The 15,465-nt window shown below is 56.5% G+C and overlaps 1 protein-coding gene across 4 annotated transcripts in view; it reads left to right on the top strand.

The window, feature by feature from the left end:
* The first annotated feature begins 2,535 nt into the window (after positions 1-2,535).
* TRAK1 (trafficking kinesin protein 1) overlaps positions 2,536-15,465 on the top strand; it is a 102,203-nt gene continuing 89,273 nt past the window's right edge. The window contains exon 1 of one of the 4 annotated variants that reach the window (XM_036030479.1): positions 2,536-2,797. Coding sequence is in view for 3 of the 4 variants with exons in the window: in XM_036030474.1 (XP_035886367.1) it covers positions 6,470-6,566 (97 nt within the window). In the remaining variant the exon portion in view is untranslated. Of the gene's footprint in view, positions 2,798-6,420; positions 6,567-15,465 lie in introns of those variants that run through there. The other 3 variants (XM_036030474.1, XM_036030475.1, XM_036030477.1) reach the window with 3 other exon arrangements.

Genomic DNA, 15,465 nt, shown 5'->3' with positions numbered 1-15,465 from the left:
TGGCTCTTGGCGTCTCACCGTGACGAGCCACCTGGACCCAAGCCTCCTCGGCCAGACAGCCACACACCTTTAGAGCCAGGCTGTCCACGTGGTGCCTGAGTGGTTAAAAACTCTTGTCAAATCACCCTAGGTGGTGTAGCTCAGTGGATTGAGCGCAGGCTGTGAACCAAAGTGTCGCAGGTTCGATTCCCAGTCAGGGCACATGCCTGGGTTGCAGGCCATGACCCCCAGCAACCGCACATTGATGTCTCTCTCTCTCTCTCTCTCTCTCTTTCTCCCTCCCTTCCCTCTCTAAAAATGAATAAATAAAATCTTAAAAATAAAATAAATAAATAAAATCCTGTATTCTGTTAAAAAACAAACAAAAAAAAACCTCTTGTCAAATCGAGCCTCGTTATAATTTTTAACTCAGCCTGATACAGACTTTTTTTTCTTGCTTACTATTATGGTTCCTTAAAATATTTGGCGTCTGTGCGTTTCTTTGTTTGGGAGGGCAGGTAATCTTTATATCTGTTGCCCATTTTCTTCCCCTTTTGGGCCGTTTGCTCCAGGTGTGTGAGCCACGTGCGCCCTTTAGACACGAGCTGCCGTGTGTCCTGCAGTGTGTCGCCCCCCCCCCCCCCCGCCCCACGTGAGCTGTGTGTGTTGATCTGTTCATTGGTGAGCGCCCGTAAGGGGTCGTCAGCCGGCCTGCCGCTCCAGGGACACGAGGGGCCTTTGGGTGGCTGCAGATCTGACGCCGTCTTTCTGTTGCCTTTGCATGCAGCAGGAGTTTAATGGGTGCGCTGGCCGCTTCCTCAGGCCTCTGTTGCCGGGCAGGTCTAGGCGTTTTCTAACCAGGCAGCATGGCCGTCTGTCGGCAGCGGAATCACTGACTTGATGCCACAGTCCCGCTTTGCCTCGGGGCACCTTTCACTTCGAGCAGCGATGCCTGGGCTGCCCCACGCCTTCCCGGCTTGTACGCACCTGTTCACCTGCAGGAGGGCAGGGGGCTCATCACCTCGGCCGAGTTCATTTACCAGTAGGAGCTCTCGGCGGGTTCGAAGAGGGGAAATGTCAGGGTAAAAACGTCTGCTAACTTTCTCTTCTTTTTGTTTTCTTTCTTTTTCGTTTTCATAAATGGACTGCAAATGCACCATGTCCTAGAGAAGTAATTCTCGAACTTTCTTGGTCTCAGGACCCCTTAAAAATTACGGAGGATCCCCAGGGCCTTTGTTCATGGGTGTTATGTTGATTCCCACGAATCGTGTTAGAGATCAGAACAGAACACTTTAACCACAGGGATGCAGAGTTGTCCAGTCCATTCATGAGCGCTCGGAGCAAAGGCATCATCGCATGACACGTAGTTTCTGGAAGTTCCGTGCACATCCTCGCGAGAGCAAAGGCCCACTAGAAAGTCACTCGGACCCTGGGGGCCCTCCAGACTGGCGTGCAGGAGCCGCAGGGCTCTCAGGCCCACGCTCCTAGCGCTGTTGTGCTGAAGAGCATTCCTCAGGCTTCCTGCCGAGTTCACGAAGCTCACGTTGGACATTCCTGCCAGCACGTGTGTGTTCACGTGTTTTCCCGTGCACGTGCGGTGTATGCAGAGGTGGACTGGGAGGAGAGGGGCCGTTGCTGAATCGAAGGTCAAGGTCTAAGGCGCTCCTGCTGTCCTGAAATGTGTGGGGACGTCCCTGGCAGGGAGGTGCGCTGTCCTGGGGGCCTGTAGGGTCTTCAGCCGCCTCTGCCGTGCGCCGTCCCTCCCCAGGAGTCCGGGCCTGGCCGTCCAATTGTCGACGGGGCTGGGAAGGGCCTGGTGAGGCTGATGTTGCTGGCGTGGCCCCTGGAGAGGACTTGACTTTCGGGGTCCCAGGGTCTCACTCTGCTGTCCTCGGGGCTCCCAGGACCTGCAAATGGGCTGATTTTCCTGAAATTGCATGTGGTGGTGTTTTGTGTTTTTTTGGATGTTTTTGAACTGGGCATGTAGTTGTCATCATCTTCTTAAAGGAGTCCCCTATTTTGTCACTGCAGCTTGAGGTAGGCACCATGCCTTAAAGTTCCTGAGGAGCTGAGAAGGTGATGGGGTTGAAAGCGTTGAAGAGACACAGCACATTACACGTAATTCAGTGTATAAATAAAACGTCGATGAGCCCCGCGGAAGTAGGTCGGTGCCCGTCTTCCGCAGCAAGGACACGCTCGGCTCCCCCAGCGCTCTGTGTGGCTGCCAGGTGTCCCGGAGACTTCATTTCAGGGCAGGTGTCATGGCCCCGGCTGCGGCCCAGGGTGTTTATTTGCTTGGCGCTGCGTCAGGACAGGCTTCGAGACCGCAGTGAACGGGTCCCGCAGTCCTTTGCCCGGAGCCGTGGGCTTTGACTGGCAGCGCCTCGGCTGGAAGGAGGAAGCGGTTTTCCGATCGTGCCACCCGGGCGCCATGGCCTCGGGGCCCTTGTTTTTGTAAGGATTGTGTCCACCTGTTTCCGACACGGAGTAACCGTGTTCCTCTCTCCGTGCCGCCCCGTAGATTCCCCGTGAGGAGGCCCTGCTGGTGCACCGGACCTGACGGGGGCCGTCCGCCCGACTGCGCCAGACTCCGGCCGCGGGACCGCCGATGGCAGTGGGCGCCTCCCCGTGAAACCTGCCAAGCTGGACGCCACAGCTCTGCACGACGACACTTTGGCCCACTCTGTGCCCTCCCCGGAGGCGTGCAACCATGCAGTCCTAGCCTGCGGCCCGGGCATCCCCGAGGAGCACTATGTGAGCGAGGCTGTGGAAGATGCTCCCAGCTGCAGAGGGTACCGGGATGCCTGTACCATCACAGGTGTGCGGGCCTTTCCCTGCCGGCGGGAGGGGGCGCTGGGCAAGGGTACGGCCCCAGGAACAGGGGTGGGGGAGGGACACGGGGGTGGGGAGGGACCACCGGTGTCTGAGCTTTGGGATTGCGAGGCCGGTCACTGAGAACCGACCTATCCGAGATGGAGACAGCGCCTCACAGAATTGCCGTGAAGGTTAAAGACGGTGGGGGGTGGGGCATTGATCCCCGAGCAGTGTGCGTGGCCATCGCGATGCTCAGTGTAGTGTGGCCCCCTGCCCCTCTCTTGGAGCCTCAGTCCCTTCAGACACACGACAGGTGTCATGGAGTGAGACTCAGTGGTGTGCAGGGTGCCCCCATGGGGACCACACGTGGTGCCTTTGTACACTGTCGGGACTTGCACAAACATTGGCTCCTATGGGTGCCCGAGTCAGTCCCACCTTCCGGTGTCCCGGGAACGGGGCTGGTCACGCCCCCCCCGTGGGCTGGTGACGTCGGCTGGCCAGCACGTGCCACACTGGGACTCTCGCTCGTTTCTTTCCCCCACGGGGTCACTGGGGCAGAGCCCGGTGCCGGCGCCAGGGAGGGCCCGGGGTGGGGGTGGTGCGGGCCGGTTTGTGGAAGAGCAGCCAGGAGCGAGTGGTCCAAGCCTGGTGCGGAGTTTGCGATGTTTCCCGTTTCTGCTGCGGTGCTGGCTGCCGTCCTCCTGTTTGAGACAGGGCTCGATGGCAGACAGTGGAAAACACGCGTGTCGACCTCCAGTTGCTTTTCATTGTTCCGGCTCACCCCCAGGGCTCGGAGGGGCCCCCGTGTGTCGGGCCCCCAGCCTGGGTGGCCTGGGTGCCTCGCCCCTGTGCTGAGTGCCCCGCCCCATGGGTGACTGCAGGTGTGAGCTCAGTCCGTCTGCCTGCCCCCTGAAGGACCCGGTTCCTCCGTCTCCCCTCTCTCTACGACGGCATCCATTCCCCCTGCTTGTGGGTCTTTCCTGTTGGCACAAACACGTGCTATGATCGTTCTTTGTTGTTATTATTATTATTTTATGATGACCCTCTTCTTAAAAGGAGTCCCCCCTTGACCCCTCTTTCCCCAGAGCCAATGCTCAGGCCTCTGCCCCTCGGTTTGCTGACCCGTTTTCCCTTCCTCTGTTCTCTCCTGTGTCCAGTGTGAGCAGGTGCGTGACCCCTCGGTCCCCCAGCGCTGATGGCCGGGTTCAGTCCAGGGGCCCGTGCTCAGCCTTCAGCTCCTCGCTTTTGCAGCAGGAGCTGATGCTGCCGACCACTCCCTTCTCCTGGAAGTCGGGTCCTCCTTGGCCGGGGCCCCCACTCTCCGGGTTGTCCCCCTTTGCTGGCGGCCTCTCGTCTTCCCCCAGCCTGGGGATGCGGGAGAGCCCGGGGCTCAGCTGCCCCCCCCCAGCCCCTCGCTTCCCCGGGTACAGCCGTGTCCTAGCGACCTCTCCCAGTCTCCAGGACGTAACGCCCGCCTCTGCCCTGACTGCTCTCCCGTTGCTGTCCGCAGACTGGACCCTCCCCTCCAGGCCAGACGTGCCGGTCTAAGGCCGCATCGTTTCCCCTCGGATGCCTCGTAGACAACTTGAACTCCTGGTTTCCATGTCACCCGCTTTCCCGAGGTCTTCCTCCCTGTCTTTGTAGGTGGCACTTCCATCCGTCCAGGTGTCTGTGCCAAAAACCTGGGAGGCGCCTGGGACCGCTGTATCTCGTTCACACCCCGGTTTGCTGGGACGTCTCTCGGTTCCCTCTTCCAGAATTCGTCTGTCCCTCGCCAGGCCCCCAGCAGCCACCCTGGTCCAAGCCACCTCCATCTCCCGCCTGGGTCATCGCAGTGCCTCCTGGGTGGGGGGCTCCTGCCCGCCTGCCTGCCTGCCTCTGTGCTGTCCCTTCTCTGCAGCCAGGGGAGAGGCTTATTCAAATGCAAAGTCAGATGGTTTAGCTCTTCTGCCCAGATCTCTAGTGGGCTCATGCCAATCAGCCCTGTGAGGGTGTGAGTGACAGCCCCTGCCCCGCCCCTCTGGCCCGGCTCCCCTGTGCCCGCTGCACTGTGGGCCCACGGGCCTCCTTGCTGGTCCCTGGACACATGGGCACACCCTCTCCTCGGGGCCCTTGTTCTTGCATCTGCCCGGCTCCTGGATCACCCTAACCCCCTAATGTTTTCACGATGCCCTCTTCGCTTTCCCCAAATGGCATTTCGTTAGCAGTGTTGCTGCCCTGCGTAAGGAGGGGTCCCCCCGCCTTTCCCCACCTCCCTTTCCCGCTTTATCTCTCTCCCCAGACTTAGTCGGGAGGTGCACTCGCAGCATCCAAACAGAACATAAACTGACCCCAGGGTGAGCACTTTTTGCGCCCCGAGTCCCAGCGAGCGCCGTTGTGCCTCCTGCGTGTGGCCAGAGCTCAGTAAATGTTTGTTGGGCAAAGAAAGTGTCATTTAATTATTATGCTTCCACATGAAGCGGGGACTGTTGTCCCCTTTTACAGGTAAAGAGACTACATCAGAAAAGGTTCAGCTTCCTGCCTAAGGTCCCCAGGCTGTGAGGGGCGGGGCGTGCGTCCAGGCCACGGCCCTGGGGCACGTGCCCTCTGCCGCCCGGGAGTACAGTCTAGTTGCGGAGCCAGACGAGTGAGTGGGAGCCGGGTGTGCACCGTGGTTAGTGCAGTGGTGGGCACGGGCGCACGGGAGAGCACGGTGGGGAAGGGTACCTGGCCACGCCTTGGAGGGGTAAAGGTAGGGGCAGACCAGCAGGGCTTCCTGGAGGAGGCAGCGTGCCAGCTGCGTCTTCATTTGTCCAAACATGCGAACTAATAATCCCCAGGATTCTTGTAGCGTCTGTGCCGGTGAAGTCCAGGACACATCCAGCCTGTTCAGGCAGTTTTACTTTCTCCGAACGTGACGAGCGAGGCCGAAGAAATGGCAGCACTCGGTGCCGAAAACGCAGACCCTGCAGGGCGTGGTGACTGAAAGTTCCTGGCCGGGACAGCTGTGGCAGGCTGCATGGGGCAGCCGAGAAGTGGGGCTTTGTGCTGTCACGACTGGCAGCGGCTCGGTGGACAGGAGGGCGGGAGGGTGAACACGGCAGTGTTGCCTGGTGAAGGTGCCACGCAGCCAGACTGTGCAGGTCACATGCGGGTTCACGTCTCATCGGACGCCCGTGGACAGGAGGACACGAAAAGAAAGCCTTCCTCGGAGCGGCCGGAGTATCCCCGAGGATGCCTCTGTGGGCTCCACGGGCTTTGCCGAGAGAGCGTGGTCCCGGGACACCACTTGGCATCCGGCCCCTGGCGAATGCTCCCCGCCCCCTGTTCCCAAGGAGCACCCCAGTGAACAGGAGACTTTTTGTTCCTCTTACATTTTTAGGCGAAGCCAAGCGCCCATCACAAAGCCCTGCTCCCCTACCCCCCGACCAGGGGATATCACATTTTCGGGTGCGTCACCTTGTGTTTTGGGGCGGTTTTATGAGATGAGCCGATAGGGTGCCCGGGCAGCCTGGAGTTACGTAACCCATTGTGCAGCCGGGGCAGCTCCCGGTCTTAGGATTCGCCCCAACAAGCAAGCTGGGAAAAGTGCTGAGGAGGCGCGGAGAGGGTGGCGGTGCGGAGGTGCTGTCCGGCTGGGCTCGCGGGGAGAAGGGTCCCTCTCTCTCTGAGTGGCCTTTGGAGCCGGGTTCTGCACATGGCATTGGCGGTTCAGCTCAGGCAGCCCGTGGGGGCCCCGCCCCCGCCCCCGCCGGGACTCTGCCGGGGCGAGCTCATTCCGAGGAACTCGGGTGGTGAGTGTGTGTTCGCCTGTTTCGCTGATATTTGTTCGTGTTCTCCGTGGTGTGGCCGGGGAGGAGGACGGACCACAGGGGACACCGTCTCTCTCCTGCTCTGTTCTGCCGGCTGGGTTGTCCTTGGACATGTGGCGGGGAACTTGCAGTGTTGAATCGGGGACAGGCAGCGCAGAGGGACTTTAGCGGGTGCTCACCCCTCGTCCCCTCATCCAGGCTCAGAGGGGGCAAGGGACCCAGGGCCATCGAGAGCTGCAGGTCTGGGCTGGGACCAGGCCCACTGGACACCCACTATGTTTCCCCAACAGTCCTTTGCAGCAGCCGAACAGGGTCTCCTAGGTCTCCCCCGGCCTCTCCAGGAGGGATTTTCCTCATCCTGTGTCTTTCTCTTGGTTTCTCAGAGCCTCCACCGGTGTCTGAGTCAGCAAGGAGGTGTTCAAAGGTGCAGAGCAGGGTGAGACAACGTCTCCTGCTTTCCTGCCCTCTTTCCTGCCCCCACTTTTTCTTCCTTTACAAAATGGGACCCACACCCCCAAGGTGGAGAGCTTGCTCACCCGTCCTGCTCTGGCTTGCCTCTCTGCCTGGGGCTGGGGGCCGGCGGTCCTCCTCACTCCCCAGTGTTGCTCAGAGACGACGGCCTGGGGATGGCCCGTCTGGTGTCTGCCCTGGCTGGGTGCTGGTGCCCCACGGCTGTCTGGGCCACACGCTGGGGAATTCCGGGAGGTGGGAGCCCCGCTTGTCCCCGTCCAGGCAGTTTTAGGTGTCCAGATGTGTGAGACTTTGCGTGAGAGAAGATTTTGGGGGTGCTATGAGTGTGTGTGTCGGGGTGGTGGGTAGGTTCAGGTTTGTTCAGTAACTGTCAGACCAGCATCCATTCAAGGCCCGCTGTTTGCTGGGGTGCAAGGAGAACGGGTCCCATGCCCAGAGCCCTGGAGGGGGGCAGGGGTGTGAATGACTGGCCATGACCCCCAACTGAACAGTGCCAGGCGCACGTCTCGGGGCAGCCCTGGCTGGGTGTCCCTGCCTCTTCCCAGAGCCACCGCCATTGAGGATCTGTTCCTTGTCTCTCGGTCATTTAAGCCATCAGACAAACTCAGGGATGTATTGTCTGAACAGATCTCAGATAAAAATACTGAGGACGGCTCTTCAGAGTGAAATTCAAGGTCTCGTTGATCAATTTCTGTCTAGAGTGACATTTTTAATATGTGTTTTCCACTGAAAATGTATCATCATACGGCTACTTACTTGACGAAATGAAATGAGGGGACAGTTGAAATATCCACCCCCCTCTGTGTTTTCCCCCCACAGAATAACTAGATGTGAATTAGAATCTAGGACATTAAAACTTTTTTTCTAAATTATAACTTAGAAGTGGTTTTTTTTTTTTGCTCCTTCTCTGACTGGCATCTCCCCGATTTAACAGTCTGTTTGTTTTTGCGATGGTCCTGCTGGAGTGGAGCCCTGTTACGCTGATTTCCAGGGCTGACTAATCTTCAGCACAAGCACAGGAGCGCTCGCCGCTTTCTGAGTGCTCTAAGTGGTCTGTTGGATTTTGGCGGAGGCCAGCTGACCTTGCCTCCCCTTAGTTCCTCTCTGCTAGGTGAGCAGAACATTTCCACGCAGGGTTTTTGACAGAAATGGTAACATTTAGTTAAAATGTACTAGTAAAGATTCTTGACATATGGGGTGGGCTACACTTCTCAGTGTTTGATACATTTTTATCCTTCTCCTAATTGGCTTTTGTTCTGAATGTGAAACAAGCCTTTCATGTGTGTAACGTATTCGTGTTAGTCTTGACTCCCTTGAAACCATTTTAGGAAGCTGACAAATAGTAAAATATCATTAAAAAACTTAAAGAGTCATCGTATTAAAAAATTAACCAGGGGTTTCTTTGAGGGACTTCAGACCATTGAGCCCAGCCACAAGTAGCATTCCTAATGGTGCTCTTTGAGAAGCAAAGTTTCGTCCTGCATTTACATCAATTAGATCGGCAAGCGTGGGAGTGAGCTCTCTTCGGAAGCACACAGGCTTTGCCAGGGTGCCGTCTTTCAGCGGGACCACATCAGGGTTCGGAGGCCGTCGCGGGGCCTGGGGCCAGGCTCGGGCCTCCGCCTGCGGCACCCTGTTCTGCCCACACGGCCGGCTTCCGCCGCCGGGGCTCTGCAGGGGTTCCTGAGAGAGAGGGGGGCAGGGTGCGCCATCGCCAGGGTCGGGCCTCCCAGGTAGGCTTGGACGGGCCCTGGCCACAGGCTGCCTGGGTGGCTCTGGGACTCATCGCCCCCTGAGGAACTTTGAGTCAGAAACGTGTCTGTGTTCTCTGAACCCTGCTCTTGGGTGAGCATGGACAAAGCGGCAAATCAGGCTGAAACTATCATGAACTGACACTTTGTTACTGTAATTAGACCTGGAATGAATCAGATTTCATAAATCCTGTATTAGTCAGGGCTCTCCAGAGAAATGGAACCAGCAAGATACATATATAGCCCTGGCTGGGTGCTCACTTGGTTGAAGCATCGTCATGTACACCAAAAGTTTGCAGGTTCGATTCCTGGTCAGGGCACATACCTAGGGGGCGGGTTTGATCCCTGGTCAGGGTACCTGTGGGAGGCAACCGATCGATGTTTCCCTCTCACATTGATGTTTCTCTCCCCCCATCTCTTTTTCTCAAATCAATAAACATATCCTTGGGTGAGGATTAAAAAATATGTGTGTATGTACACACGTATGCATACATCTACATGTATGATGTTTATTATAAGGTATGACACACGGTTATGGAGGCGGACAAGTCCCGAGATCTGCAGGCAGCAAGCTGGGGGGAGACTCAGGACAGCTGAGGTGTGGGTCCAGGCCAAAGGCCAGCAGGCCTGCAGCCTCGGAAGAGCCAGGGTTTCAGCTCTAGCCCAAAGGCAGGAAAAAGCTGACTCCCACTGGGAGGCAGTAGGGCAGGAGGACTCCTGTCTTACTCGTGGGAACATCAGCCTCTTTATTCGATTCAGACCTTCGACTGATTGGGCGAGGCCCACCCGTGCCAGGGAGGGCAACCTGCTTTGCTCAGTTGACTGGTATAAACGTTAATCATTGGAAAACACTCTCACAGAAACCCCCCCCCCCCCCCGAATGATGTTTGACGAATGTCTGGGCACCCCTTGGCCCTGTCAGGTTGACACCTAAAACGAGCCGTCACCCGTGCTCACAGAGGCTGCCCCTGACTGAGCGGTTGCTCCGTGCCCGGCTGGCTCCTAGATACTGCTGTGGGGACTCATCTTGTCCTCAGCGCGGCCCTGCCAGATGGGTGCCGCCGTCACCCACGCTGTAAGGAGGCGCAGAGGGAAGCGGTCCTGTCGTGGGGAACCCGGGTCCTCGGAGTTTGGACCCAGCAGGGTCACGTTCTGACCTTATTCACGTTAACCTCCCCCATTCCGGGTTTTCCTTTTTTAAAAATATTTTCGTTTCACTGGGGTTTTAAATGACGAAAATAGCACATGCAAGTGGTAAAACTTGAAATTGTACCCGAGTGTAGTCGATGAAGAATCACTCCACCATTCTGCAGCTTTAAAAAACCATCCCAGGAAGGCTTGGTGCACATAATTCCTTTTTTAAAATACATGAGCGGGACCGTATCGTATACCCCGATGTGCATTAAAAAAGATTTCACAATCATTGCAACAATGCTGCCTTACTCTTTAAAAGAGCTGCGCAGTCTCCCACTGTGGGGCTGTCTCATGATCACCTTTCACTTATTTAAACCGAAAGCTACAATTTATTTTTTAAATAAGAAACACTTTTTAACTTCTCCTTTATGGATCTGAAGTTAATAGACAACTAGTCCTCCTCAACACATCATGTTATAAGAACCCATAGAACACCTTACTGTAGTGTACAGGACAAACTAGAGTAAGACGATGGAACTGGGTATCCGTTGTAGCTGGGTGGCCGTGGCCATGGCCGTGGCCTCATTGGGCCACACAGTGAGCAGCCCCTGCAGGCAGAATTCCCGTGAAGGCGGCAGCTGCAAAGGCTACAGTTGTACTTGGCCGCTCACGGTGCAAGAAAGTGCCAGTGTTTTTGGCAGGTCCCCTCCTGAAGGATGCTGTCGGCTGTTTCCACTTTCTGCTTCTTAACAGCACCTTAAGGAACTGCCTGGCATGTATATCTCTTGGGTCACCTACCCCATATGTGCCTAAGCTGGCAGGGGACGTGCATGCAGGGCATGGGACGTGTACGTCACAGCACTGCCCCCCAGAGAGCCTGCGCCTCATGTCTAGCCACCAGCACGGGGGAGTGGCAGTTTCTGGCAGTTTCTTGCCAAAGTTGGGTATTATCAGTCCTGTTCATCTTGGTTGATCAGATAGGGATGAAAAATGGTATTGCATCTGGATGTGTCTGTGCCTCCTTTCTGTCATGTTTCAGTTTCTGCAAACAGCCTGCCTTTTGTCTTTGCTTGTTTTTCTAGTGGGTCGTTGGCCTTTAAGAGTTATAACTGGGTTTCTATTGTGTGCACAGAGACAGGGTGTTGCCAGCCCTGCGACTCTTTTGTAATTCAAAAGAGAGAAAAATGCCTTAAAAATAGTTACACCCATTTCTATGGAACTATGACTGCATTTGATATTCACAGGAGACGGACAGGGCGCTAAGAGAGGGTGTAAAGGGGATTTCTGAGTTGGCATTTCCAAGAAGGCTTCTGTGGGAAAGCAGTGTTTAGGCAGAAGTCTGAAGGGATATGAAGGAGTTTAGCTCGGGGTTGGGAGAGAGGGAAAGAACACTCCTTCGAAGCGGTGGAACCAGCAGGAGCAAAGGCCCTGGGGTAGGAAGACACTGGTAATGATAACAGCGGCTGACACCGACAGAGCTCTTGCTATGCGCCGGACATCGTCTTGAATGCCTTTGACATGTAACCTTGTTGAATTCTCGCGGCTTAGCTGTCTACTGCCGTGTAACAAATTTGCCCAAACGTTGGCAGCCGGAAACATCAAACATTTGCTTCTGTGGAGTAGAGTCTGGCAGTTCCTCAAAGCTTATACCTGGTTACTGTGTGCCCTGCCCATTCTGCTCCCAGTTATGTGCCCAAGAAAGGAGATAAGTCCACACCAAACCTTGCATGCAGGTGTTCCAAGCAGTAACCCTCGTAATTGCCGAGAGGTAGAAACAGCCCAAATACCCAGCAGTTGGTGTGCAGATAAACGGAAGTGCGGTCTGTTCATACCCTGGAGTATTGACTGTTCATACCCTGGAGTATTGACTGGTCGTTTGCAGATACAGAAAGGGCTACAAGGAATGTCTTTGTCCCCACACACTCGTGCAGATATGAGATGAATGCCCTTGTGAGAATGTCTAGAGGGGGGACTTGAGCTGTGATGGATGTGGCCAGAGAGGTTGTGCTTCTTGTTTTGTTTGGGAAATGTGGGGCAGAGTCCGGGCACCCGCACCCTGGGCGCCCGGGGCATCAGCCAACGCCTCGCTCTTTGCCGGCCGAGCCACAGAACACAGCCACGCATCTGGTCTCGGTTTGTGTTTCTCTCAGGATGTGGGTGTGGAGCGTGTTGGGGTGTTTCCTAGAGGGATTTTTTTTTCTCTGTGACTTGAGATAAATGTTTCGGAATGGTTTCTATTTTTAGCTCCTGGAGTAGTTACCTGCATACATCTAAATAAGATAATTATTATTTATACTTTCGTCGCCAACTGTAGAGAGAGGCTCACGGTCGCGCCTCTCCGGACTGCTGTGGAGATTAAGTTAGTTGGGACGCTCAGAGCACTTAGCGTGCTGTTGGCACGCAGTATGCACTCACCTAGCAGTTTTTTCTCTGATACTGTGGCCTGTCTCTCTCTTCCTATCACCGGCCTGTCTGTCTGTGTACTACCTACCCACCCACCCACCTACCTACCCACCCACCCATCATCTCGCTGCCCGCCTCTTTGTCCGTCTGTCGCACTGTCATCACCCCTCTGTATTTGGCCTGCAGGAAATCCTGGGATTCCCGTTGTCTGGGCTAGCCGGGGAAGGGGGGGGGGAGGGGTAGTGGCTGGCATAGTGGCTTTAAAGTGGCCCTTCAGGTCCCCAGTTTACAGGCCACCTCCCCCCGTTGTCTTTCTTTTCTTGTGGTCACTGAGCTTGGGCCCTGCGGCCCCTCCTCCACATGCTGGGCCGAGGTTTACTCTCTTCTTTCCTCCGTCAACACTCCCTCCTGTGTCTCAGAACTGTGCTTGCCTTTCACTGGCCCAGGGCTCTCTCCTTCCCCACCCTTTGCATTTGCTTCTTTACTGTCCTCTGGGCTGGGAGGCTGGGTCCCCTTTGTGGGAGACAAGGCCCAGCTGCCCAGCTGGTTCCGCCGGGAGCGGCAGGGCTGCAAGGCCATGGGCGTGGCCTCAGGGAGGGACAGGCCTTGCAGGCTTCCGAAGTTGCTGGGGAGGCAGCATTTGTCGCTCTGTCGTCTCCTGGGAACCAAGGATTTATCGGGGTGGCGGGACCAAGGGACATATTTGTGTGAAAATACTTAGGAAAGTCCGAAGCTCTGGAGGACTCCCAGCAGAACCTTCTGCGATGATGGACGTGCTCTCGGTCAGTTGACAGCTGGTCCTCGTAGACCTGCAGCGGCTGAGCTCTGCTTCCCCCACGGTCACCGGCTGACCGGCGCAGGGGCTGGAATCTCTGCACCCTGTGTAAAAGGGACTTGAAAGATGCTGCCCACGATACTGTTGAGTATTGGTCTCAAAAACGTTTTGAACGGTTGAGGTTCACGCTCAAACTGTTCTCTTTCTCTTCCGTGTACTCCTTTTTGTTCGATGACCAGGTTGTTGGGGTGTGTGGGTGCGTCCTCTTGCTTTGGCTTCTAGGAAGCTTATTGCCTTGGGTGTTCGCGGAGTAGCTGTTCTGGTAAAACTCTGTCCTTTGCCAACTCCCGCCTCCCTCCCTCCCTCTAATAAACTTGCAGGTTCTTCTGTCAGGCTTATTCCCGTGGTTCTGTTGAGATTGTATTGCGCGTACGCGGGGTTAAAGAGGAAGGAAGCGGGTGTCGGCCTGCTGTGCTTTCTCGGGGTGACGCAGACGTGCTCCCCGGGGGAAGTCTCCCCTCCCGCCGCATTTCAGCCTGCACAGACCTTCAGTGTGGCTTCCCAGGGTTTGGGGACCAAGAGCTCTGGGTGTGACTCAGGCCATAGCACTGACAGTGCGGCCCTGGGCAAGTCCTCTGGTCTCTGAACCTGTTTCTCCGTCTCTGAAATGGGCATGACAGGAGCCTCAGGGTGGCCGTTGGTCCCCGGGTGTGGGAACTCCTACTAAGTGCCCGGTGCAGAGGTGCACGGAAGGAGTTCCATCGTTATTACAGTCCTAGCTCTTCTTACTGATGGCTCCGCTTAGCTCCTGGTTTCTGCCAAGCTGCCCCCAGCCAGCCCAGCTTACAGTGGGATCTCCTGGTACAGAACTCGCCCATTGGCCCCACCTGGCACATGGCTGGCTGGGAGCTTGGGTTTTGTTTGAATTGCAGAGTGAGGGGCTGCGCTTGGTGTCACCCACTGGGCGCGCCCTGTGCCTCATCCAAGCAGGGACCCCCACGTGTTCCCTGGTGTCCCAGACTCTGCCCTGGAGAGCAGAATGAACAGAGCCGTGTGGACAGGCCGTCCGTCGGCGGGGTGCCCGGGGAGGCCTGTGGGGTCTGACTCCGAGTGCTGTCAGGTCGGGAGATGGACCCTACACCAGGGGCCAGCGGGCATTTTGCTCCCAGAGGAGTATCTCAGAGAACTCTTTTTTTTTTTATTGTCACCCAAGGGTAGGTTATTGATTTGAGAGAGAGAGAGAGGAAGCAAGAGAGAAAGAAACAGAGAAACATCGATTGGTTGCCTCCCGTATGTGCCCCACTAGGAATCGAACCCACAGCTTTTTGTCGTGAGTGGGATGACTCTCCAGCCAGCGGAGCCACCCAGCCAGGGCTCAGAGAAATTGTATTTTCAGTTTTCCTCTCCTTCTTTTCTTTTCCTTCCTCTCTTTCTTACCCGCTTCTTCCCCTTCCTCCCCTCCCCTCTTTCTTTCTCTTTCCCCTTCTTTTCTCTCCTCCTTGGTACCCATTTCCCCGCTGTTCTTCCTCCCCCTCCTCCCCTCCCACTTCTCCTTTCCCTGCTCCTTTCCTTCCCCACCTCAGTGGGAAACAGTTTCCTTTTCCCCCTTAAGGAAAGGTTTCCACCAGGGCGATCTAGGCGGGCAAAGACCTTGGGAGCTTCGCCACAGCGAACCTGCGCTTCCAGGTGAAGAAGACACCAGGCTGTCAGGGTGTGCTGGCGGGTGCTCCCCTGGGGCTCTGCCAGCACACGGCGGGTGTGAGCTCAGCCTGTGGTCCGCTGGCCCTCTCCCCTGGTGTCAGGGTGAGGGGCACCCTCCCATCTCTCTGATGCACACCCTGTGACGATGAAGGGGCTTCGCGCTGCTCGTTTGGGGCACGCCGGCTAGCTAGAAGCAGCAAGACGAGTAAAAAGGTGTCAGCAGACAGACATCCCGGGCGAGCCTGCAGATGAGGGAGCGGGTGAGGGAAAGGACTCAGTGTGGCGGTCAGGTCAGTGTGCAGTAGGTCTCTGAGTTCTCAGGTGGAGTTTTCGTGGGGGGTGGGGGCAGGGGTGGTGGAAAGGAAGCCAAGTGGGAGACGTGATGGCTGACGTCTGGACGTCTTCAGGCGGGAGCCAGACCACTGGGAGGGAAAGAGAACGAGGGAGCAAGAACACGCAGAGAACCAGCCGGCTCCCCTTCCGGGCGCCTGGAAGGCAGGTTCACCCCCCCCACCCCCCGTTTACTGCTCTCTGCTGGCGGGCTGTTTCAGACCTTGTCCAGCCAGTCTCACGTCCCCTCCCGCCCTCCCCGCCCCCACCCGGGTAGATGTAGGAGACCCAGTGCTGAGCATGGCAGACCCTGCAA

The sequence above is a fragment of the Phyllostomus discolor genome, chromosome 7 (genome assembly GCF_004126475.2).
Source record: "Phyllostomus discolor isolate MPI-MPIP mPhyDis1 chromosome 7, mPhyDis1.pri.v3, whole genome shotgun sequence".
NCBI lineage: Eukaryota > Metazoa > Chordata > Mammalia > Chiroptera > Phyllostomidae > Phyllostomus > Phyllostomus discolor.
Note: the sequence above shows the minus strand (reverse complement) of the source record. Positions and strands in the feature narration are given on the sequence as shown.